Source organism: Otolemur garnettii, unplaced genomic scaffold (assembly GCF_000181295.1).
Source record: "Otolemur garnettii isolate 467f Iridium unplaced genomic scaffold, OtoGar3 scaffold00011, whole genome shotgun sequence".
NCBI lineage: Eukaryota > Metazoa > Chordata > Mammalia > Primates > Galagidae > Otolemur > Otolemur garnettii.
Genome location: NW_003852406.1, coordinates 14,312,703 through 14,339,507, shown reverse-complemented (window position 1 = coordinate 14,339,507; position 26,805 = coordinate 14,312,703). Strand labels below are relative to the sequence as shown.

At 35.1% G+C, this 26,805-nt stretch overlaps 1 protein-coding gene across 1 annotated transcript in view; it reads left to right on the top strand.

Moving 5' to 3' along the window:
- Nucleotides 1–26,805, top strand: part of VPS13C (vacuolar protein sorting 13 homolog C) — a 190,569-nt gene that overhangs the window by 51,379 nt on the left and 112,385 nt on the right. The window contains exons 15-26 of the mRNA XM_023510002.1: nucleotides 2,769–2,901; nucleotides 3,551–3,645; nucleotides 10,184–10,326; nucleotides 11,090–11,282; nucleotides 12,610–12,724; nucleotides 13,361–13,497; nucleotides 15,686–15,809; nucleotides 16,906–17,023; nucleotides 19,952–20,081; nucleotides 20,725–20,800; nucleotides 21,441–21,580; nucleotides 25,267–25,420. Of these exons, the coding sequence (XP_023365770.1) occupies nucleotides 2,769–2,901; nucleotides 3,551–3,645; nucleotides 10,184–10,326; nucleotides 11,090–11,282; nucleotides 12,610–12,724; nucleotides 13,361–13,497; nucleotides 15,686–15,809; nucleotides 16,906–17,023; nucleotides 19,952–20,081; nucleotides 20,725–20,800; nucleotides 21,441–21,580; nucleotides 25,267–25,420 (1,558 nt within the window). The remainder of the gene's footprint in view (nucleotides 1–2,768; nucleotides 2,902–3,550; nucleotides 3,646–10,183; nucleotides 10,327–11,089; nucleotides 11,283–12,609; nucleotides 12,725–13,360; nucleotides 13,498–15,685; nucleotides 15,810–16,905; nucleotides 17,024–19,951; nucleotides 20,082–20,724; nucleotides 20,801–21,440; nucleotides 21,581–25,266; nucleotides 25,421–26,805) is intronic.

Genomic DNA, 26,805 nt, shown 5'->3' with positions numbered 1-26,805 from the left:
TTTTTTTTTTTTTTTTTGGTCATTCCATTTTTCTGTTGAGCCCATCCTGGGAGTTTTCAATTTCAAATACTCTATTTTTCAGTTCCCAACTTTTGAGCTATTTTTTATAGTTTAAATTTCTCTTCTGAAAATTTCAATCTTTTCACTAATTTCCCTCTACCTCAGGTAATAGAGTTACTTGCAGTGACTCTATGGTAGTTCCAACATCTAGGCTCTGTGACCATTGACATGTGTTAATTATCTTTCCTTAAAGAATTTGTCGTATTTTCCTGGTTTTTGTTTGTTTGTTTTTATATGTCAAAAAGTTTTGGATTGTATTTTTGACATTGTAATTATTATATTATGTGGTCTCTGGAAAATGTTATTTTGTGTTGGCATACCACCTGCTTAGATTTTGATCTTAAGTTGTGTTTTGCCTTCTGTGGATGGTGGTTCAAATCTCAAGTCAGCTCTCTAACCCTTCCATATATAGGTTTGGGTCTATTTTGTTCATGAGTGGCCCAGATTTCAGTTTGAGACTCGTGTAGATGGTTCGTTTCTCTCTAAACCTTCACTACTATGATGTGGGTCAGTTTTCTATACTATGTGAAGCATGGGTTAGACTGATAATTTGGATAGGTTCTGTACAGAATTAAAAGCTATTCTCTTTTGTCACTCTTTCCCCCTGTGGGATTTCCCCATATACACTCTGGCTTTCCTGAACTCCATTTGCTGCTTCCTTGACCAGAAATACAGTGTTGCTCTCAGGTTTCAGCTGCTGTACAACTGTGCTGCATGTGCCTCTGTGCTGCTTCTTCACTGGGCAGAGCTAGGAGCCAGGGGCAGGGGTTTTCTATGATTAAAAACAACACACAGTTTTCATAGTATTTTCAAGTTTCTATAGTTCAGGAATCTAGGAATGTCTCAGCTGAATCCTCTATTGTAGGACTCTAAATATGCAACATACTTGCTGGGGGCTGTGGTATCATCTGAAGTATATGTGATGGGGGATCCACTTTCCTTGGCAGAATTTATTTCTTTGTGGCTTTGGAATGGAACATGGCTTTAGTTCTTGGTTGGGTGCTGGCTAGAGGCTACTCATAAGTATCACTGTCAGTTCCTCGTCAATGGGCCCTTCCAACATAGGCCACAGCATAGCAGCTTTCTTGTTCATAGGGAGAGGGAGACTCCAGCAAGACAGCTGCTACGGTCTTAGGCACAAAGTAAAGTACATGCTGTTGGTAGATGACATACATCTTATCTCCTTTGCTATATTTTATTGGTAATAATCAAGTTTCAGGTCATGTCCATACTCCAGGCCGAGCACTAACCAGGGGCAAGAATATTAGGAGTGGGAGATCATGGGGCTTTAGAGAGTTGGAGTTTGTCATTACATTATCTTGATGTCTCTTATCAACATACATATTTTTAAAATACCTTAATAGTTAACTTCAGATATTTCATATTTTTACAATATATAGATTTCCCTCAAAATTTAAAAATATTATCTGTCATCATACAGTAAATTTTTTATGGGGACTAAAATATGGTAACAGCTGAAAAACCAATTTGGTGCCTGCCCTTTTACAACTATTAGTTTACTTAGAAGTATTTAATAAAGTATTCAAATGCTTTACAGTTTTTCCTGCATTTGGATTTATAAATAACTATTGTAAATCCAACTGTTTATTAAGTCCAAGTGTTGAAGAGAGGTTTGAACTTACAATCTCTGGTTGCATTTTCCTCCAAAGAATTGCTAGGAGATTCTGTAGTTTGGTGTCATTTCCACAATAGCTCAGTTTCATCTATTTGGAAAACTCTTGAGGCAGTTAAACTCCCTGCCTGATCATCTCTGCTATTGTTGAAGGAAACTTATTGTCATCTCAGTGGTTTAGAACTCTGGTGGCATGCTAGAATTACCAGGGGATTTAGAAAAATACACTGATGTCTGGAACCCACTCTCAAGATTTAATTTAATTGCTGTGTAGTGGCGCTTTGGCACTGGCAATTTTGTTTTTAAAGCTTCTAGCTGATTCTTACATATAGCAAGGAGCTTGAACCACAATGCACTTTGATTTGCAAATTCAAATAGGGCTTGAATGTATGCACTCACCTGTGGCTTGGGACGAAATTTTAACACTTTCTTCTGGGTTAATCTTTACTTTCTCTAATCAGACCTATTTTCTTTACTACAGGATTCAGTTGTCTTCATTTAACTTCCTTTTTTGGATTACTTCACTTTCTATTATACACAAATGTTTTATCTTTCTGTTTTCTGCTTTTTGGTTATTCATCTATGCTTTACTGAAAAGTAGGCAAAGAGAGGAACAATAGAAATGAGATTTGAGGACTATGTATTTTTATTTACACCCCCTTCCCCTGCCATGTTCATAGTTAGCAAGCCAGCAATATGTATTAACTCTGAAATATGATTGTTTTAAACTAATATTTTTGGGGTGTGTGTTCCCTTTCAGGGAACTATACACTTTATAAATCTGCAGGTCTAGTGGCTCCTTAACATAAAAATTTGGAAGTCTTATTGCTCAGAAAAATTTTACTTGATGTAACTACATTGCTGACAAAATGCAGCCTCATCAAAATGCTATCAGTTGGTGCAGCAAGTAAACAGCTGGGGGGCTACATTAACCAAACCATGTTGTGAGCATCATTTAAGATTGGCTCAATCTCAGGGGATGTTTTAAAAAGTTAACCATTGTTCTTACCTGCCCATACCTGAAAATGAAGAGGGCATTATTCCCCAATTAAATTTGTTAATTTTTATTTTTTAGGTGATTCGGTCTGGGCAGAAATTGAGGAAAAAGTCTGCTGACAAAGGCGAGAAACGTGGAGGCTGGTTTAGTGGGTTCTGGGGTAAAAAGGAATCTAAGAAAAAAGATGATGAAGAATCATTGATTCCTGAAAGTAAGTTCCAAGTCAAATAATGTATTATACACTGATAAGAAAGATTTATATCATATGAAGGCTGTGTTAACCAGTTTGATGAAAATATTTTGAATTGTATATGAAAACACCACACTGTACCCCATGGTTGCATTAACTTACACAGCTATCATTTAATAATAATAAAAAATTATATCATACCTGTTGAATTTTGTTTTAAGATACATTTAAAATAAAATTATTTCAGAGTAATAAACATATAATACATGAGGTTGGAACATTCCTGTGATTATTTAAAATAAAATTTTGAGTTTTTTGGGAAAAATTATGTCAAATTAAAAATGTTTAAATTTAGAGCTCTCAACATTTAGCATTTTTTATTATTAATTCCAAGTCTCACTTAAATTTTAAAATACTTAGAGAATTCTGAAATCCTATATGAGAACTGAATTTCCTTAATGGTATCACTTTGGTTTTCCTTGACCTAAATAAGCCATTGTAGGATGTTTGTTTAACTAGTCAAAGCAGTAGGATTTTGGAGAAAATTACCAGCTGAATTCAGCTTTACCATTTCTCCCTGTTGATTTTAGGACCTATGTTACTTTGGTTTGACTTTGCAATTGTATCTGTGAAACTGAATCTTTTTTCAAATGTTATCTTTCCTTTGTAGCTATTGACGACCTTATGACTCCAGAGGAAAAAGATAAGCTCTTCACTGCCATTGGTTATAGTGAGAGTACCCACAACCTGACTTTGCCCAAACAGGTAATGATGACATGGTTCAACAGGTATTTTTGTCTCATTTTGTTGTATTAAATTGAGTTGGGTTAAAGTTATTGATTTTTTAAATTACAAAAATATATTATTAGTTTTACTTTAATTGTTGAATACTTCTAGTCAGGCTTGACCAGTTAAAGTTCTCCCTTTGGTTGTTTAGTGAATGTAAGAATAACCTGATAAAAAGTACTTATTACAGTGTCAAGATAAAATCTTTTAAAAATTCAACTTAAAATCATATTTTTAAAATTGTGAAATATAACTCATGTGTAAAAGCATGAGCAGAAAGTAAATGTATTGCTCATTTGATCAAAAAGGAACAGGTATATAACTATTATTAAGGTCAAGATTTAGAATATTGCCTCCAGTATAGAAGCCCCTACACCCCCCCATTATTGCTTCTCCAAAGGTAAGCATTATTCTGATTTTTGTGGGAATCACGTCTTTGATTTCATTTTGTTTTTTGCTACAAACACTATGATTTTATTTTGCATTATTTTCTGTAAATAAACTCATAAAATATGTATTTTGTGTATCTAGCTTAGTTGTTGGTGAGATTTATCTCTGGTGCAGTAGATGTGTATGTGTTTTGCTTATTTTCATTGCTGTATAGAATGCAGTTACTTGAAAATAACCACATCTTATTTATTTTTGCTTTTGTTGATGAACATTTGGGTTCTTTCTATTTTTTGATTATAATGAATAGTGTGCTCTGAACTTCTTCTAAATGTCTTTTAGTATGTATACGTAAGATTTTTTGTTTAGCTTCTTGGGAGTAGAATTCCTGGGTCTCACGATATGAGTTCATTTAATATTAGATTCTACTAAGCAGTGTCCAAGGTGGAGAACATTTCCAGCAGGAGTAGGAGGATTCTTACTGTGACATATCTTCACTGATGGTAGTCATTAGCAATCTTTTAAGTTGTAGCCATTCAAGATGGGGATATATAGTCATGTTTCGTTATGGCTTTAATTTTCATTTCCTGGGTGACTAAGGAGGTTCTATACTTACATATTTTTTAGCTTTTAGATACTTTATTTTGTGAAGTGGCTTTTGAGCCTTTTCTCTATTGTGAGGTTGTCTGTCTTTTTCTTATTGGTTTGTAGGCATTCTTTATATATTTTGGCAATGAGGCCCTCGCTAGTTGGACATATTGTTATCATCTTCCCCCACAGTCTGGTTTGGCTTTTTGTTTTTAATTATGTTAAATTTTGTTTTGTTATGTTAATTTTGTTTTTAATTAATGTTAAATATGCAAATATTTTCTCCCATCATGTGAAGTGCATTTTCACTCTCTTCATGGTGTCTTTCAATGGGTAGATAGTCTTATTTTTAATTTTTATTTATTAATCTTTTCCTTTATGGTTAGTGCTTTTTTTGTGTGTCCTGTTTAACAAGTTTCTCCTCACTTGAAGATTGTGGAACTATTTTTCTGGAAGCTTTATGTTACTTTACTTTATATATTTAGATTTATGGTTCATCTAGAATTGATTTTGTGGATGGTGTGAAGTGAGGTTAAGATTTGGATTTGTCTACATGGCTGTCTATTTGACACAGCACCCATCATGAAAGTGACCGTTCATTCTTGCTGCTCTCCTTTTACCCCTTTATCAGTCAGTTCTTCATATTCCTGTTGAATCCGCATTCTACTACGTTGGCCATTTGTCTGTTTTTGTAGTGTGCTGTCTTAGTGACTATACCAGTGGTGCCCAACCTGTGGGTTGAGACCCCCTTTCATAGGGGTCGCCTAAATACATCCTGCATATCAGATATTTACATTACGATTCATAAGAGTAGCAAAATTACAGTTATAAAGTAGGAACGAAAATAATTTTATGGTTGGGGTCGCCACAACATAAGGAACTGTATTAAAGGGTTGTGGCATTAGGAAGGTTGAGAACCACTAGACTATACCTTAGTAATCCGTGCTGCAACCTAGCTCTACAAATCCTTCAGCTCTGGTCTTTAAGATTGCCTTATCTATTCTTGGCCCTTTAAGTTGCCATATAAATTTTAGAATCTGCCAATCAATTTCTACAGAAAACTGAGATTTTTATTTTATTGAATCTGTAAATTAATTTTGGAAAATTGGTATCTTACCGTATTGAATCTTATCTGTTCATATAGTACGTGCCTCTCTATTTATCTCTTTTTTATTTCCTTGATAATGTTTTGTAGTTTTCTTTGTAGAAATTGAATGTCTTTTCTTGGTTTTGTTATGAGTGATGTCTTTAAGATTTTCTTGAGATAAAATTTATATACAATGAAGTTCATAGACTGTAAGGTTCATTCTGATGCATTTAGACAGTTGAATACACCTATATAATGACCATCCAAAACAAGATAGGAAACATTTCCATCCTGTCAAAAAGTTCCCTTGTGACCTTTTCCAGTGACTTTTCCTCTCCTGCCTGACAAAAGCAACTACTTTATGACTCTGTTGCCATAGATTACTTTTTCCTATTTATGCATTTTTTTTCTTTCTTCTTTTGCTTGAGATAGTATAGATAAGGTAGATGTATGTACTACGTATAACCTTTAAAAAAACCCGGCAAATAGTTCTTCCAGATGGTTGTAATATTTTATATTTTCACTAATTCCAGTTATTTCACATTGTTTTCGTATTTGATATTGTCAGGCTCTCTAATTTTAGCTGTTTCAGTGGATATGATATTATTCTACTATGGTTGTAATTTACATTTTGCTGACGGCTGATGATACTGAGCATCTTTTCATGTCTTTTTGTCCATCTCTATAATGTTCATTCACAAAGTATGTATTAAAGTGTTTTTGCCCATTTTAAAATTGGCTTGTGCCTTTCCATGCTACCCAGGGAAGGGTCCACATGGCATTGTCCTGGATTCCCATTGTAACTTAAAGGGAAACTTTCACAAGGTCTGGAGCCCTTGATGTCCTGCACATGAAGGAGGAGGATGTCCTCAAATTCCTTGCAGCAGTAACCCACTTAGGTGGTACCAACTTTGACTTCCAGATGGAACAGATGTACATCTACAAAAGGAAAAGTGATGGCTTCTACATCATAAATCTGAAGAGGACCTGGGAGAAGTTTCTGTTGGCAGCTCATGCTGTTGTTGCCATTGAAACCCTGTTGATGTCAGTGTCATATCCTCCAGGAATACTGGCCAGCTAGCTGTGCTGAAGTTTGCTCCTGCCACTGGAGCCACTCCTATTGCTGACTGCTTCATTCCTGGAACCTTCACTAACCAGATTCAGGCAGCCCGGGAGCCTTGTCTTCAAGTGGTTACTGATCCCAGAGCTGACCACCAGCCTCTCACAGAGGTGTTGTATGTTAACCTGCCTACCATTTCTCTGTGTAACTCAGATTCTCTCTGCATTATGTGGACATCGCCATCCCATGCAACAACGAAGGCTCTCACTCAGGAGGTCTAATGTGGTGGATGTTGGCTTGGGAAGTTCTCCACATGTGTGGCACCATGTCCCGTGAACACCAGTGGGAGGTCATGCTTGATCTCTGCTTCTACTGAGATCCTGAAGAGATTGAAAGGAAGAGCGGCTGCTGCTGAGAAAGCTGTGACCATGGAGGAATTTCAGGGTGAATGGACTGCTCTAGCTCCTGAGTTTACTGTTCTCAGCCTGAGGCTGCAGACTGGTCTGAAGGCTGCAGGTCCCCACTGAAGACTGGAGCACCCAGCCTGCCACAGAGACTGGTCTGCAGCTCCCACTGCTCAGGCCACTGAATGGGTGGGAACAACCACTGAGTGGTCCTCAGCTGTTCTTCCACAAGCTCTTCAACAAGATGGAAATAAGGCTGATGGAAAATAGACATCGGTTTAAAAAAATAATGAATAATAAAATAAAATAGGGTTTGTCCTTTCTTGTTGTTTATGGGAGTTCTTTATATATTTGCATACAAGTCTTTTGTCAAATGTACATGGATGTCTGTCTCAGTCTGTGGCTTGCCTGTTTACAAAGTAATTGTTGTTTATGAGAGAAAAATTTAATTTAAATCTGATGTTCTGTCTTTTTTATGGTTAGTATTAATATTAGCTCTGTTCAAGAAATCTTTGCCTATTTTGTAGTCAGAAAGATATTCTCTGTTTTCTTTTTTTCTAGAAACTTCATGGTGTTCTGGGTTTTTATATTTAGTCTAATATTCATCTTAAATTAATTTCTGTGCTTGGAGGTTCATAGGAGTCAAGGCTTCCCCCCTGCCCCACCTTTTGTACATCCATTGGTTTGAACAGTATTTGTAAAAGACTTTTGTTTTTTTCCTGTTATATTGAGTTGGCTCCTTGGTTGAAAATAATTTTCGGCTGTATGTGTGAGTTTATTTTTAGAGTTGGTTCCATTGAACTATTGAACTTTGTCTGTCCTTACACTAATGGTCCCCATCTTGATTACTATAGTTCTGTAAGTTTTGAAATATGACCTTGAACTTGTTTTCTTTTTTAAGGAATATTTTAGCTATTTTTATACCCTTTGCACTTACGTGTATCTTTAGATTACGGTAATCTTAGGTAATCTTTAGAATTACCTTATCAGTATTTTCAAAAGTACATGCTGTAGTTTTTTTAGAGACTACCTGTATTGAATTTGTAAATTATTTTGGAGAGAATGGTAATTAGAGGTCTCATCAATTTGGGAAAATGATCACTTCAAATTTTATTTCTGTTGTATCATTCTCTTCTGCTTCTTTTTTGGGGCCAGCTAATGTATATAGTTGGATCTTTTATATTTTCAAGTTCTTTATGTATTCATTCTTCATTTATATAGTTTCCTCTAATTCTCTGTTTACCGCTTTCTATTTTAGTATTAAACTTACTCATTGAATTTTTAATTTGTTTTTGTAGTTTTAGCTCTTGAATTTTCTTTCTTTATTGTTTTAGGTTAATTTGAGGGTACAAAGAATTAGGTTCCAGTGTTTGCATTTGTTAGGTAGAGTCCCTCTTATCTAACATTGTGCCCATTGAGTAGGAGCACACCATTTCCCGCTCCCTCGTTACCCTGCCCCCCACCTTGAATTGATTTATTTTTTTTTCTTATGTGGGTGTGTATTAGATTGTCTACTGGCTTCATGTTATATTGAGTACATTGGATAATTGTTTTTCTATTCTTATGCTACTTTACTAAGACAAATGTTTCTCAGCTCTATCCAGGTTAATACAAAAAGATGCCAACTCTCCATCTTTTTCATGGCTAAATGGTATTTCATGGTATAAATACCACAGCTTGTTAATCCATTCCTAGGCAGTTGGGCATTTAGGTTATTTCCATGTTTTGGTAATTTTAAATTGAACTGTGAAACCTAGTGCAAATTTCCTTACGCTAAAATGATTTTTTTTCTTCTGGGTTTAGCTATTGAGTTTTCAGTTAGGTCTTTCTTTGCTTTTTATTTTCCAAATTGTTTGCTAATACATTCAGTTTTACCTTCTTTTTATGCCTTTGAGCTTAATAAGCACAGTAGTCTGAGTAAGTCTAAAACTTGATGTCTGAAGCCTGTGTGAATCTGTTTCTGTTTTCTGTTGTTTCTTCTGGGTTTTGTTTCATCTTATCTTGAATCCCGTGAGCCTGTTTGTTTGAGAGGGATTATGTGTGTGTGTGTGCCTCCTGGGGGAGGGGCACAACTATAACAGGGGCCTTCTGCAACAAATGTAAACATTGTAAGCTAATCCTTTGTACCCTCATATTAATCTGAAATCTAAAAAATGCGGGTGTGTATGTATATGCGCACGCATACTGGACATTGGATTTGAAAATGATAGAATATATATATTTTTAGGAATGTGGGAATTAATATCTTCCTCCAGAGGAGATGTTCTATTTGTTTTTTCCTAGTGTACATAGCCACCAGCACTTGGAGTCTGTTCATTCTTATTTTAGGGATTGTGATGATTTGATACTTTGCTGTGGATCATGGGAGTCTGTATTTCCAGTTTACCTCTTCTAGGATATAGCCTTTCCCAACCAAAGGCGAGGGTGTTGTATTAGTGCTGTTACCCTTTAGTGGGACCTGGTTTCTAGTTTCTTACTAGCCTCATAGCCTGTGGGCTCCCCTCTCCTAAATCTCCAAATTCCTGTAGGAGAAACATATCTCCCAGGTTCTCTGTCCCACTCCCAGTCTTCACCCAGCCAGTTTTGGGTTAGGATCTTTTCTTCAGTATCTCATTAACTCTGTTAAACCGTCAAGCAGGTGTTCTCTATGGTTTTCCTTTTCCTTAGCCAGAGCATTGGTCTCAAATACTTGCTTTGCTTTAGTGAAAGCTGCGAATTGAATTTTTATGTCCCCAAATGTTTTGTCATTGTTTCATTATTATGACCTGTACAGCTAAGAGAAATGACTTTTTAATCTTCTGTCAGTGTCCTATTTGAGCAGGCAATTCTATACTGAATTTTTATGTTTGTCATTTGTAGTGAGCATATGGGTGCTGGCATGTACCAGGCCATGTTGTTTAGATCATGTTATCATTCAACAAATTTAAATATAAAAAATCAAAAAGGTAATTATTTAAGCTTTAAAACTTTCCATTCATTCCTTCTATATAGTATGTCGCCCATATAATGACCCTGAAGTTAGTAAGCACTTCTATTACAATCAGAGAAGACAAAAATATTCCAGAAATACTGAAAATTCAGATAATTGGCCTGGGCACTCAAGTATCTCAGCGACCAGGAGCACAAGCACTTAAGTAAGTTTTTAAAAGCTTGTTATTTCAATTTTTATTTCTAGTTATGATTTTAGGACAAAAATGGTGTCTTAATATTAAAAAAATTCGTAAGTAGTAGTTTTTCTTTAATTTATTTTCCTGTGTGTACCAAGATAGTCTTTTTATCTTTGTTTTTGTTGTGTTATATATTTGGGAACTTCATCATTTGTTCCACATTCCCTCCTTTCCTTCACAAATAATTGTTGGAAACTGTTTCAGTTTATAGGCTAAATAGTGTGAAAGATTTGGATAGGGACAGTAAGTTCTCTGTGTTCAAAAAGTTTGTACTATTGTTGATTCGAGGATATACAAAAAGTTAGTAAAGTATTGTGAAACTAAATACCTCGTAGTTGATGCTACACGACCTCAGTGGTGGAAGAGAATTCTCAGCTGAATGGGAAGGACTAGAAGCAGGGACAAGGTGGGAGCATGTTGGGGGCGGCATGGAGATAGGGAGAGGAGTTCATCCATGTTGCATGAGCTTTATTTATGAACAGTAATCAGAACGTTTGCAGTATTCTTGAGTTGAGTGAAATGGGTTTTTTATCTGGATAAAGAGGAATCAGAAACAACAGCAGCAACAAACTAGATTGTGTTGGTAATAAAAGGCCAGGTTAAGGAGATTGAACTTTGGCTCTGGGTAATCCTGGTTCTCAAAGGCTTGTCAAGGGAAATTTACCTTTTAACCTCTTATGTTACAAAGAGTATAATTTATATCACTTCCTTTTTCTTCGTTGATTTGTAGGGTGGAAGCAAAATTAGAACACTGGTATATAACAGGTCTGAGACAGCAAGATATTATACCATCACTTGTGGCTTCAATTGGTGATACTACATCATCCTTGCTTAAAATAGAGTTTGAAACCAATCCAGAGAATAGTCCTGCTGACCAGACTCTGGTTGTTGAGTCTCAGCCTGTGGAGGTCATCTACGATGCTGTAAGTGCAAGGAGAAAGCAGTTCTTTCAAAAAACCACCTTATGCTTCTGAATTTATTTTTTTATTTCTCCTCTTTCATTTTAACATTTATTTACTTACCAGCTACATTTCATAACAAGTTTTTCTTGTTTCAAAAGCAGTATGTGATTAGCTGCTGAGATTTTTTAATATGATATAGATGTTTTCTGCTGTAATGGTTGCGCTTATGTTAAATTAAAAATATGTAACATACCTTTAAAAATTCATGTTTATTATACCAACTCTACTCCCAAATAGTTATAAACTGCCTTGCTACTTTAATTCCTTCCTTCGTCTCCAGTGTTTGGAACTGATTCAAAGAGCTTTAGGAATAATGAAAAGAAATTTAAATATTCACATGAGAAGAAATATTCAGCATTTATATGTTATTGCAAATGCTGATTCTTCAAGTTCTGTATCTGTGCCTTGACCTTTTACTCAAGCTGTCTTACCCCTCATCTCAGGTTAGTTTCCAAGATGGGTGTAGTTCACTCTTTGTCCCATCACTTAGAGATTGGCCCCAGCCTCTTATGAGATCCTTGACTTAATTTTACTTAACAGTTTAGAGCTGGGTTCATTGTGTGTGTAGAAGGAAGTATATAAAGACTCCAGAACTTATTGTATTCGTGGTAAAATACATGAAACAAAATTTACCATCTCAACCCTTTTCAGGTATATAGTTCAATAGTGCTAAGAACATTCACATTGCTGTACACCAATCTTCAGAATTCTTTTCATCTTGGAAGATTTCTGATTTTTTTCTTAAGTTCAAGTTTTACATGTAGATAAGGGATGTAGATAAGGGATGTAGATAAGGGATGAACAGCTGTTTTCCTATTTCATCTTTAAACTTCAAAGCGCAAAGGAATCCAATAACTGTAAAGAGGTAGAATTTCATTTTCTGACTAATTGGAGGCTAAAACTAGAAGTAATCTCTTTGCTCCATCCATATGAACACTGGAGGACGTGGTTGGCACTTTAATGATATGCACACATTTGTTGTTTCTCCAGTAACCTTCCTTGGTTTCATTTTTTTGTACAATTTCTCTTTTACTCCATTGAAAGATACAGCAGGACAGAATATCTTTTTTTTTGCAATTTTTGGCTGGGGTTGGGTTTGAACCAGCCACCTCCGGCATATGGGGCTGGTGCCCTACTCCTTTGAGCCACAGGCATTACCGAGGACAGAATATCTTTATTATTTCTCATTTCAGAGCCACACCTGTTTTAGAATTGGAGTGCAACCTTAAAATTTATAATGTAGAAGGTTCTATATGTAACTTGGCTATATTTTAAAATTCTTTTGCAGAAAACCATCAATGCAGTGGTTGAATTCTTTCAATCAAATAAGGGATTGGATCTTGAGCAAATAACATCAGCTACATTGATGAAGCTGGAAGAAATTAAAGAGAGAACAGCTACAGGTAAAAAAATTGACCATTTACATAAGTATCAGCAAAACTTCAAAAATTTTGTTGGTTCTGATATAAACATTATATTTAAAATAGTATAGATTGCTTTTGTTCTTTATTGTAAAGAACAAAAGAGTGGACATGGCTTACTTGAAATCAAATACACCTGTCAGATTGGGTGAGAAAGAGAATAATATGAGGTACAGATGATGATGCCTGCTATGATTTTCAAGAACTATGCTCAGGATGAGCTTGAGATTGAAAATATCCCTCTATCTCACTTTTTAAGAAACTGTTCACAATACTGTGTGTGAATCTAGTTTTTAAGATATGTACTTTTACATAATGTGGCCTCTAAGCTCAGGCCAACTATTTCATCTGGTTAATTTACCAAGGAAATAATAAATTCCTCTACCCCTGGATAAAATACTAGCTATGATGGGTTTATTATATTGTGCTGTGATATGTTTCTCTTGGAGCATATGCAGTTTTCACCTTACTTATGGAATTGAGAATCTCATTTGTGAGATAAACCGACACTCCTTCATAACACTTTACAGGCAAAATTCTTACTGCTGTTGTTAATAGAACGATCACATATTTCAACTTTATCATGCAATCTTTTCATTGTTTCCTTGCCTTCTTTAGGACTTACACATATTATTGAAACTCGCAAAGTCTTTGATTTAAGGATAAATCTGATGCCTTCTTATCTAGTAGTTCCACAGACAGGTTTCTACCATGGAAAGTCAAACCTTCTGATTTTAGATTTTGGTACATTTCAGGTAAGTATATGTATTTTTTCCTCTGAATTCACTTAAACTAAACCTAGACTTTTTCTCAGCTATTTTTTAAGTTCAGCTTAGGGTATTTTACATATATTTTATGGCTATTACAATAAAGAACCCTCAAATTTTCTGTAGTGGTAGGTGATTTAACATTAAGGACTGGATTATTTGTCTTCTCCTAATTTAGAGAGAAGCATTCCAAGTTTTCATGGTTTCCAAAGTTTAATTATACTGTATTATCTGTTGCTTATATGTTTTGACAATAGGAAATTGTACACGTATGAATGTATATTTGATAAAGCATTGTCAGTAACTAAGTACAGCAAGAGAACTTCTAGATTTTGGATCTTGCACAAATTCAAGGCTTTGTTAAAGGTGAATATTTCATACTATATGGAACTTCACAAAGTTCATGGAAAAATGAAATTAAAAGATAAAAATTAAAAATACAAACTTTATTTTCAACATAAGCTCCATCAAATCTAAGACACTTTTGTAAGTGATAATATCAGGCATTTAGTCCACCCATACAGAACGGAGGTCCAGAGAATCTAAGTGTGTCAAGGCATTCTTCTATAATATTATTAACTGAAGAAAAACCTGCGCCCTTTAAATATTTTTTAAGATCAGGAAACAAGAAGAAGTCAGAAGGAGTCAAATCAGGACTGTTAGGTGAATCACACTGTAAGAACGCCTAGTGATTGTCCATCTAAACTCTTGCAAAATTGCCCTTGTTTGAAGAGAGGAAGAAGCAAGGAGTTGTGAAGGATTCTGGTAAAGTTTTCTCAGGCATTTTTCTGCTAAACCTTTTGGTTAATTTTCTAAAGACACTTTCATGATAAGCTGATGTTATTATTCTTTGGCTCTTGAAAGTCAGTAAGCAAATACCTTGAGCATCTCCCAAAACGGTCGCCATGTCCTTTGTTCTTGATGGGTCCCCTTTGCTCTGACTGGACGACTTCCAGGGTCCCCTTTGCTCTGACTGGACGACTTCCACCTCATTACCTGTAGCCATGATTTGCTTGTGCTTGGTCTTCAGGATTGTGTTGGTAAAACCATGTTTTATCACCTATTAACAATTCTTCACAAAATGCTTCAGGATCTTGATCCTACTTGTTTAATATTTCTGTTGAAGGCTGTACTCTTGTCTGCAGCTGACCTGGGTATGATGGTTTTGGCACCCAGTGGAAAGTGGAAAGTTTGCTCAACTTAATTTTTCAGTCAGAATTGTGTAAGCTGAACCAATTGAGATGTCTGTGGTGTTGGCTGTTGCTTCTACTGTTAATTATTGCTCCTATTCAATTAGGGCACAGGGATAGGATTCACTTTATCCTCTCAGATTGATGTGACGGTTGTCTTCATCACTAGTTCCTTCTTAACAAGAGTTATCCATTCGTAAACTGCTGATTTCTCTGAGTCATCGTCCCCATGTGCTTTTTTGTAAAGATCAGTGATTTTACCCTTCCTCCACTCACACTTCACCATAATTTCAAGGTTTGTTCTTGCTTCAGTTTTAGCAGATTGATGTTGCTCTGATAAGGGGTCTTTACAAATTCATGTCTTACTCTTATTGCATCAAACTAGATCCTGTTCAGGCATGTTATAACAAGTTAGAATGAGTTTATTTAATATAAAATAATTTTGAAATTCACTCATAGTTTTTCATAATACACATCTTCCATGAACTTTTTGAAAACCCCTTGTACACATACAGTCCTGAATTGATTTTTGCTGCTACTGGAAAGGGGGGAAATGAATTAGAGATTGGAGCTGAATTCTAATGTCATAATTATGCTTGTGGTATAGTAGAGAGATGGAACAAAACCCTGCTATTTTGTGTGAAGGGTGTAGGGTGGGCTGTAGTATTGCTGAGCCATAACTGAGCCATTACTCTTGAGAGTCTGGTGAGGGAGGAGTGGCATGTTTGAGACAGGAAACTATGTAAACAATCTCCTAATTAATGAAAATGTACTGAGCACTTATTTCTCAACTGTAATGGAGAGGTATGGTGAGATACTATATTTCTAATAAGGTATTTTTAAATAATTATGAAGATATTAAACAAATGTGAATTCATTAGGGACTATAATTTCATTTTAAGTTAGATTTAAGACACATAACTAAAGTATGTTGATGTTTGTACATTTGTGTTTTGTAAAAAAATGAAATTTTTCCTCTGTTTTAGCTCAATAGTAAAGATCAAGGTTTACAGAAGACTACTAATTCATCTCTGGAAGAAATAATGGATAAGGCATACGACAAGTTTGATGTTGATATAAAAAGTGTGCAACTACTCTTTGCAAGAGCAGGTAAACCGTTATCCAACTTTTAGAGCCTTGAAATTAGTTTTGAGTAGCTTTGGTAATACATGCGTACATACGTGTATATCAGCCCTTACAGGACAGCCATTTTGCACACATACCCTATTGGTCACTTAAGGAAACAAATAGGAGTCTGTCAGTGTAAATCATTGTCACCATGTAGTAGATAGTCTTAAAACCTTAAAGGTAATTAATTAAATTATTTCCCAAAAGGTTTGGTTTTATTTTGCTTAATCTAAGATTGTGGTTATTTAGACTTCTTTAGTTTCTAGAAGCAATAAGTATTTATTAATTATCCTCGATTATATCACTTTGGGGAAGGTCACTGGAGGAAAAGACAGACATAATCTCTGTATGCTGAGTTTATTCTCTAGTAAGAGTGATGAGATTTATAAAAATTTAAATATATAATGCTCTATTTAATTTTTATATCCTAGGACTCTATTAATTCCTTGAAGGAAAGTACTTATACAGGCCATTAAAATTGCTTTTTCTTTCATACATACTTCAGTATAATCGTTTGAATTGTAAATGGTAGAAGGTGTTCATCCTTGCCGTCAGTAGAGATCTGCATAGGACTTCATTAACACGGGAACATTTGTCTTTGAGGCATTCTTATTGGAAGAGAAGTGATTATTGTACTTTTATTTGTCATAAAACCTTGCTTGATAGAACTCATTTTTCTTTTGGAATTGGAAGAAGTGTGCTAAGCTAATGTAAATATTGCACTTAGGAGCCTCATAAACCTCTTTTCCCCACTCTTTCCCTTGTTCCCCCCTACTTTTCACTGTAACCATCCACCTTGATCACTAATTCTGGAATCAAGGTCATAAATTCCTTGTACTTTGTCTTGTTTACTTGACATGCAAGATTTTATATGAGCATTATGCAAATATTTAGAATTAATTTTATGTCACTGTCTTTGATTCTTGCCTATTGATATTATAAAACCAGGTTATTTAACTTGTATGCTGAAAGAGGTAAAAGTTGATAATCATTGAGTCTGTTTTAACAGAGTGGTTTTCCACAGAATACCTGATAATTTAAAAAATAGTCATTTAATATGTTCAATTATTTTTTAAAGAGGAAAACTGGAAAAAGTGTCGATTTCAGCGTCCGTCAACTATGCATGTATTGCATCCTATGGATATTCATGTTGAGTTGGCCAAGGCAATGGTGGAAAAAGACATTAGAATGGCCAGGTAATGTATGAGTTTCTTTTGTATTAGAAAATTAACAAGGTGAAATACATCTGCATTAGTTACTGGATTTTAAGGAAGGAAAGATAGATTTCTATAGGAGACAAAAAAAGAATTGCTATTCTATTTTGTAGTAGAAATTTTTAATAAAATACATATTTGAATTATAAATCACCTGTCTTATTTCAGAAGTATTTGAACTTTTACATCCTGTAAAAGTTGGTAATCCAGTGTTTTCTGAATGTATTCAATTGAAAGTTAACTATTAATGAAATAATCTTCTAAAAAATTAGAAATTCTTTTGATCACGAAATTATGTAGAATCTTAAAAAAACCTGAGAAAATAAAACATAGAAACTGAATTTTGAATTTAAGTAGGTAGCATAAACAGCTACCTGTTTTTAAAACAGCTTTATTGAAGTAGAATTGACATTCCATAAGCCATATTTGATAAGTTTTGACCTATTCTGTTTATCTCTGTATCATCAGAATAATGATAATGAACACATCCATCACCTACAAAAATTTCTTATTATATTTATATTCCTTCCTTGCACAACATTGGTCTGCTTTATGAGATTATAGATTTGTTAGAATTTTCTAAAATTTTATATAAATGGAATCAAAGCATTTCAATTTTTTTGTATGATATTCAGCATAATTGAGATTCATTTATGTTGTATATGTATCCTTTGTTCATGATATCCTTTACCATGTGGACATTAAGTCAGCCTTGCAAGAGAAATATTGTAAGAGAAATACTGGTCTGTGCTTTTCTTGTTTTGGTAACAGAGTAATAATATTGGCTTTATGCAATGAGTTTTCTGAAACATGTTGTGTAGATTTGGAATTATTTCTCCCTTAAGTGTTAGGTAGAGTTTATCAGTAAGCTGTCAGGGCCTGGAATTTAGTTTTTGCAAAAGTTTTAAACTACATCTCCAATTTCTTTAATAGATAGGGGGCTATTTAGGTTATTCATTCTTTTGAGTGATCTTTTATGTGTTTCCAATGTTTATTTATTTATTTTTATTTTTTATTTTTTAAAGAGACAAGGTCTTACTCTTTTGCCCAGGCTGGATTACGGTGAACTCCAGGGCTCAAGTGACCTTCCCACCACAGAGTTTCTATTAGCTAGGACTACAGGCATGTACCACTATGCCCAACTAAATTAAAAATATTTTTTTTTTGGAGATGGGTTCTTGCTAGGTTGCCCAGGCTGGTTTCGAGCTCCTGGCCTCACGCGATCCTCCTGTCTTGGCCTTCTAAAATGCTGGGAATACAGGCATGAAGTGTTTTAAATGAGATTTTGTGTTATTGTTTGTGTGACTCAAGGAATTGGTCTGTCTGAGGTTTTAAATTTATTGGTATAAATTACCTGTGTATGAAGGCTCTGTATCGATGTTATCTCTTTCACACTTAATATTAGTAATTTGTGCTTTTTCTCTCTTTGTCTTGATCACTCTGACTTGAGGCTTATTAATTTTGTTGATCTTTTTCTGAAAGATCCAACTCTTAGTTTTAATTATTTTCTATATTGTTAGGTTTTTACTTTGCTGATTTCCACTTTGATTCTTATTATTGCTTTCTTCTGCCTACTTTGGGTTTCATTGGCTTTTCACTCCTGGTTTCTTAAGGTGAAAGTTGAGGTCATTTATTTGAGATCTTTACTTTTTTCCAGTTTTGGCATTTAGTACTATAATTTTTTCCTTAGATACTGCTTTACTATTTCCTCGCAGTGCATCTAGCAGTTGGGCATCTGTCAACTTGAGCTGTTCACTGTTGAGTCAGGAAGCCAAGATAAACAACCTAAAAGAACTTTATGAAGAGCAGATAGATAACCACAAAACTGTTGAGACAGACAGACCTGAGGCGTTGACACTGAGCAGGGAAGCAGAGTAGAAGCAGTTGTCAGAAAGGGAGCGACTGACAGAGGGATGGATGAAGGTGATTCAGCAGTCAGTTCAACAGATGTCCTGGTGGGGCTTACATTTTAATCAAGGAGACGTAAAATAAGCTAGTGTATACAGAGGGTGCCAAAAATATATACACGATGTAAGAAAGGAAAACGCTATACTGTAATACTCAATTATACCCATAACAAGATGAATATGGGTCATGTCTGAGCACCTCTTATAAAATTAGAGAAGTCAAACATAACTTGAATATTACAATTTTAATATAGATTTTTTCTTTCCTAAACTGTGTATATGTTTCTTTTTTTTTGGCATCCTTTGTATATGACATGTCAGGTGCTCCCAAGTGCTCTATATAAAAAGAAAGAAAACAGCACAAGACCATAGAGAATGATGGGGTAGATACTCTTTGATGTTATGAACAGACTTTGATGCAGGGAACTAAAGTACATATGGTATTTTTTGTTTTAAAAAAGAAAATTAGATTTGTTAAGATTTTCATAAAAATTAGTTAACTTAAAAAGATTTGACTGCTTAAGAAGGATGTGTTTAAATTATCTGGAAATTTGGCTCGGCACCTGTAGCACAATGGTAAAAACATACACCGAGGCTGAACGGTTCCAACCCAGCCTGGGCCAGCTAAACCAACTGCAACAAAAAATAGCCAGGTGTTGTGGCAGGTACTTGTTGTCCCAGCTACTTGGGAGGCTGAGGTAAGAGAATCGCTTAAGCCCAAGAGCTGGAGGTTGCTGTGAGCTGTGACGCCACGACACTCTCCCGAAGGCGACATTGTGAGATTCTGTCTCAAAATAAATAAATAAATAAATAATCTGGAAGTGTGGCTTGCATAGAACCTCCTGTTTCTTGACAGTGACTAAGTGACGCAGTGGTGTGATTAGATTAAAACCTGTCTAAGGGAGCTTTGATTGTACAGTATTGTCTTTTCTCCCATCCCCCCCCCCCCAATGTAGTATAGAGAAGCTGACCTTAAAACCTTACAGCTTAATTGTATTTTTAGATTTAAAGTATTTGGAGGACTTCCTTTGATGCATGTGAGAATTTCTGATCAGAAGATGAAAGATGTGCTATGTTTGATTAATAGTATACCTTTGCCACAGAAATCACCTGCGCAGTCTCCAGAGAGACAGGTAAATGGATATAATAAAAATGCTAAGTCTCTCATTTTTACTACTGTTTTAGAGTAGTGCTGGAAAGTCAGTTTTAGAGCAAAGTTTCTAACTGAAAGGACCAAAAATACAGAAATGAAAGGAAAATATCTTCCAAATTTATAAAATATGTTTTAATAGAAGTAGAAATTTTATTTCAAATGTTGCAGATAAAGTAGTTGGTGTAAAATTTCCTCATGTATTTGGCCTAAAAGTTCTAGGTCACTTTAATTGGAATTGATTTTGACCACGTAAAAGAAATGTTGGATTTCCACTTCCTTTGAAATGAAATTTGATAGAGCCCTGACACTGTTTTCTAGGGACCTGTAGTAAAGATGTTCAGTAACATCCAAATGACAGCATGTAAATTATAGATGATGATAAATAGACTAACCTTCAACCCTTGTACATGGTTGTGTCCTTGTACATAGAGGTGGTAGTCTTAATAATTTGTAAATCCAGCCAGTGGTTTGTTGATGGCATAGTGTGTTTTGTTGAAAGACTTATGTATTATGTGTCTCTTTCCATTTTCATCTTGTATTACTTTTTAGTCTTTCTCTGATTTATGTACATTTAATTCTGCTGAAGGAGTATTTCTAGGAAAACTTTTTGTATTGGTTGCTAGGTGCCCTCAACTGTTATAACAAGTGGGACAAAAGGTCTACTCAGTACTTCACTGTTACTAGATGGAGTGGAATCAGGTAAGGAAAGTAAAATATTCTTTCTCTATTAAAGCAAGCCTATAACTTATTCCATAAAGTTTTCAAAAAATAAAGGAATTTTGAAATTGCTATAGTAATTTACTGGTTCTGTTATAGTTCTTGCTGTTCTGCCAACCAGTAGTGTGATTTGAGTCATTTATCTTCTTTAAACCCAAGCTTCTTCATTGGGTAAATTGAAGAGGTTTTTGTGGTTGACAATGCTTCTCTTTTGTCCCAGTCTCTTCATGATCCTTTTCTCTAGCTCTGTCCTAATTTATCTCTTTTAAATTTTGAATGAGAGTATAAAATTCATGACGACATGACCTTGTATTCCTGGTCACTCTGGTGTCTTCAGTGGCCTTCACTGTTTGATGCATGGTAATTGATGCCCGGTCGATATTTTGTTGTACATTGAATGCATAAGCTTAAGTGAAAAATGGAACTATTGAAGGAAGGATTTGCCATTTGATTTTAAACGGAACTATCACATGCCAGCCTTTGTGGAACTTTAAAAACTAAAACTTTTTTGATGCTGAATATGAAGACTATATCCAATAAATGAAATTTACTTTTGGGAGATTTAGATTTGAGTGTTTTATACAGTTTCAATTCACATCAAATGAATGTTTGTTTCTTTTAGAATCTGATGATGAGTATTTTGATGCTGAAGATGGAGAGTCACAGACTAGTAAAAGTATTAGAGGATCAGAACTGAAAAAAGCTTCAGAGCCCCCAAATGAGGAGCTCATTGATCTTCTACTCAAGTTTGAAATTAAGGAGGTATGTGTATCTTTTTATCCATAAATAAATGTTTGTGTTGTCACTGTCTTGTAAACTATCTTAAGCTAGATCTAAAAGTTAAGTGTCTTTAAAAAGTGGTGTTCTGTCTTGCCTACTGCCCAGCACACCTGTGCATACACACAGACACGTATATATGCACGCACTCAAGGCACACATTTTTGGAAAAAAAGTTTTTCAAAATTGATATAATGATTCATGGTATATGAGTGTTTACTTTATTCTGGAAGAGCTTGAAACTCTTAAGGTTTCCTTTTCTGTAGAAAATTTTTATCACATGTTTAATTTTTTTTAACATTTCACTTTTAAGTTAATATTGGCTATTTTATGTTTATAATTTGGAAAACTATAAACAACTTAAATTTCCAGCATGTTCTTTGCAGCCTTTAAGTCATATAGTAAAAGGAAACATGGAATGATGCTCACAATATGTCTATCATTATTTTGGAAAAAAGAGATAATACCAAAGATGTTATGGTGCCATTTAAAGGAATATATTCATATAATATATATTTTCTTTGATCAGTTATGACAGTATTTATCTCTAGCTGGTGGTTTTACTGTTTTTCATATTTGCCTGTTTGCTTTTCCATATATTTTACATTTTCTATAATAAATGTTATATTGCTTTGATATTAAAAGATGTGACGTGGAGATGGTTATTATTGACTATTTCGTATTGCCGAGTGAGAGGATGTCCTGAAATCTAATGTCAGAAATATGAAATTTTAATTAGTATACAAACAGTAGTAGTAGTGATACTTGTTTAGAGAAAGCATGTTCTTTGCTTTTAGCCTTCTTTGACTTCTTTCTCTCATACTCTCATCCAAAATATGAACAAATCCCTTCACCCTAACTTCAAAACGTATCAGCTGTTTGCTCTTTCCTTCTACTGCTACAGTATTGTTCAAGTTACCATCATCTCTTCCCTGGATAATTTTAGTAGTTTCTTAACTGTCTCTGCTTCCACCAGGTACTCTCCTAACAGTTGCCAAAGTGATCTTTTTTTTTTTAGAGACAGAGTTTCACTTTGTCGCCCTTGGTAGAGTGCTATGGTGTCACAGCTCACAGCAACCTCCAGCTCTTGGGCTTAGGTGATTCTCTTGCCTCAGCCTCCCTAGTAGCTGGGACTACAGGTGCCCTCCACGATGCCCGGCTGTTTTTTTGTTGCAGTTTGGCTGGGGCTGGTTTCGAAACCACCACCCTCAGTATGTGGGGCTGGCGCCCTACTCATTGAGACACAGATACCACCTCCCGAAGTGATCTTTTTGAAGTGAAAGTCAGCTCATGTCACTACTCAAAGTCTTCCATTGGACTAAGTCTCTCAGAGTAAAGGACTAAGTCCTTCCCATGGCCTTAACATGTGTCATCTCTTGAGACTGGCTTTCCCTTCATTTATTTCCACTCTGCTTACTCTATTCCTGCCTTATTTCATTTATTCTTCCAATAAGTATTTATCATGTGCCGTCATAGACCAGACATTGTTTTAGATACTAGAAAACAACAACATGCCTCGTGGAGCATACAGTTGTCTTTGTCCTTCTTATATATACCAAAGTGCATTCTTTGTGCTTGCTGTTTCCTTTGCCTGAAACGCTCATTTCCTGCACAGCGTAGTGCTTTAGTTCTTTTAGGTATTATTCAAATGTCATCTTGTTGGAAAGGTACAGCCACCCAGCACAGCGCAGCACCCTTCACTTTCCCCAGCATTCCCTAGAATGTAAGCTTCCTGAGGACAAGGACTGTCTTGGTCTGTTTTCTATTGCTATAATAGAATACCTGAATAATTTATAAAGAAAAGAAATTTATGTCTTACAGTTCTAGAGGCAAGGAAGTCCAGGGGCGTGGTGCGTCTGTCTGGTGAGGGTCTTCATTCCATTGAGGAAAGGTGGAAGAGCAAGCCAGCTTGAAAAAGAAAAGCACAAGGGGCCAGGCTCACTTTATAGCAACTAGCTCTTGTGATTATGAATCTAGTCTTGCACTAACGTAATTAATCCATTGAAGGGGGTCGAGCCCTCATGACCTAAACACCTTCTATTAGGCCACACCTACCAGCACTGTGACATTGATGATTAAGGTTTTTTCTTTTTTTTTGCAGTTTTGGCCAGGGCCTGGCGTGAACTTGCCACCCCCCTTATATGGGGCCAGCGCCCTACTCCTTGAGGCACAGGCACCGCCCTTGATGATTAAGTTTTAACATGAGTGGTGGAGGGGGCATTCAAACCATGGCAGGGACCATTTGTGTCCTTAATTGCTGGCATAGCCTGTTACATGGTAGATGATGTACAGTAAATATTTTATTAAATATTGAATGAATGAACAAAATGAAAAACAATAAGAACCATCAAAAAAACTAAAGTGCTATTTGACATATTTCTCTCAGTGTGATTTTTTTTTTTGCTGTTTTGTACTTTCAGATGTTTCTACAGTGAAATTTATTGTATATTTTCTTTCTATCCCAGTTTTAGCGTGTGTTTCGGAAATTCTCTGTTACATAAATGATTTTATATATTTGTTATTTCATTGTTTTCATTTTAGTCATTTATTTATATGAAACCTTTTTAATACTATGTCAGTTTTATACTTAATACCTTGCTGTACCATCTCATTGCCCTTTACTGTATTTCAGTTGATTGGTTATTGTTAACTATATAATTACATGATCTGCTAATAATAGTAATTTTTGTCTTTTTCTCAGTATTTATATCAATCTGTTATATCAATCTGTTGCTCACTATCAAGTTTCCCTAAAACTTGGTAGCTTAAAACAATTGTTTCATTTTGCTCACAGTTTGTGGTTTAGGAATTCTGGAATGACCCACTTGGGTAATTTTGTATATAGTCTATCATTTGGTTGCAGTCAAATCTCTGGGGTTGCCAGAGAAATAAACTGGCTTTTCTCTGAAGCCTTGAGCTGGAGTCCAGGAGGCTCATTCATGGGACTGCCAGTCAATACTGGTTGTTGGCTGGGAGCTCGGCTGGCACTGTTGTCCAAACACCTACTCATAGCCTCCCAGCATGACAGTCTCACAGTAGTTGAACGTTTTACACTGCAGCTTCAGAGTGAGCATTTTAGGTGAGAGTTTCATGGCCTTTTTCGACATCAGGAGTCATTATAGTATCATTCATTTCTACTCCATTCATTGAAGTATTCATAAGCCTGCCAAATTCAAAGAGTGGGAATAAAGGCCTCTACCTCTTGATTGGGGTATAAAAGGACTTGTATTTTTTAAAAATTGCTATGTATATGTTTTATTTTTTATTGGTTGACTATATTTGCTATCATTTCTAGAATTACCTTACATAGTACTATGATAGTGAACATTCTTGTCTTTTTGCTCTAATGGAGATTTTTTTTTTAAATCACTAAACATGACTTTTGTTTTTGGAAAAATCATTTTAAGGAAGAATCCATACATTCCTATTTTACATGGTACCCCACCCACTGAGCTATGGGCACCACCCTTCATCATGTTTTTTATAGATGTGTTTGTATCCTCAGTAGAATTTAAGATGATAATTTCTGATTATATTAAACTTTATGGTAGTAGAGGAGTATGAACAAAATTTTTATAGTGTTATGTGTGGAAAAAGATTTTGTTTGTCTTATTTTTAAGTATGATTCAGACTTCTTATCAACTTTTCACTGGCTGTGCTAATTATTTTAGGTGATTTTGGAATTTACTAAACAACAGAAAGAAGAAGATACAATTCTGGTATTTAATGTTACTCAGTTAGGAACAGAGGCTACAATGAGAACATTTGACTTAACTGCAGTATCTTATTTAAAGAAAATCAGCTTGGATTACCATGAAATTCAAGGTAATAAGCCATAAAAACTAGCAATAATGGCCAATAGTAAGAATTTCACTTTTGACTCTCTGAAACACTTTAATTTATAATAAATAATAGCTAGCACTATTCTAAATACTTTACAAGTAATAGCTCATTTAATGCTTACAATAATGCTGTGAGGTAGACAGTGCTGTTATCTCCGGTTTACATGTAAATAACCTAAGGCATAGTTTGGTTGTATAATTTATCCATACTCATACAACCTATAACTGGCTACACCATGGTTAAATTGCTGAAAGTTTAGAAATCTCCTTGATAGAGGGAGTATCATTCCCATTTTCCAAAGGAAGAATAAATAAAGATTAAGTATCTTATCTGTTGAATGGAAAACCTAGGGTTTGTCCCTGATCTTATGATATTGAAGGCTTTGTTCTTTCTATTAAATAGTGTTCACAGATTACAAGAAGCACCATCTTATAAAAATAAACATGATAGGATATGAAGTCAGCTCTTTTAGAAGCTTTTAAAGTTTACTTATTACAGCAGATATCTTGTAAACTAAGATATTTAAGGCATGAAGGAATGGTTGGATCTACAGTAATTCAAATTCTCTAATATTTGCCTAATGCTGTAGTGAAATACAGTCATCCCTGGGTATCTGTAGGAGATTGGTTCTGGGACTCCTGTGGATATTAAATCTGCAGATATTCAAATCCTTCATGTAAAATAACATAGCATTTGCCTTTAACCTACATAGATCTTTCCATATATAGTAGAACTCTATAGCTGACCACATCTCTACACTGACCACCTTTGTAAGTAGATCTAATTTTCATAGACCCAACACCTACCGTGTGTACATATCAGCTAGAGTTAATGATAAAAGATGGGTAAAATGTGGGCGAATAATTTCTCCCACCGCAGCTTTTAGATGTGGTTCCTTGGTACATCTGAATAAGGATAAAGAGGAAATCTGGTAGTGCCTTTTGTTTTTAAGTTAGAAAGAGGTTTAAAATTCTTCTCCCTTAGAAAAAAATCTTTCATCTCCTATGTAAGTTATCTCAGTCTCAACAAATGAAAATTATTTACATTTTTCCAATAGCAATAAATGATTTGTGCTAGAATTTTAGAGCTTAACCAGATATTAGAAATTTTTGTAGTCCAACCTTCTTGTTATATTTTTGGGAAAACTGAAGTTAAATAACTTTTATAAGAGTAGAGATGAAGTGCAGTTCATATTTCCTGAATATACCTTTCATCATTCTACTATTCTACAGATAGAAATAAGACCTTAAAAATAGCTAGAGAAGTTTTATGTATTTTTTTTTTTTGAGACAGAGCCTCAAGCTGTCCCCCTGGGCAGAGTGCCGTGGCATTACAGCTCACAGCAACCTCCAACTCCTGGGCTCAAG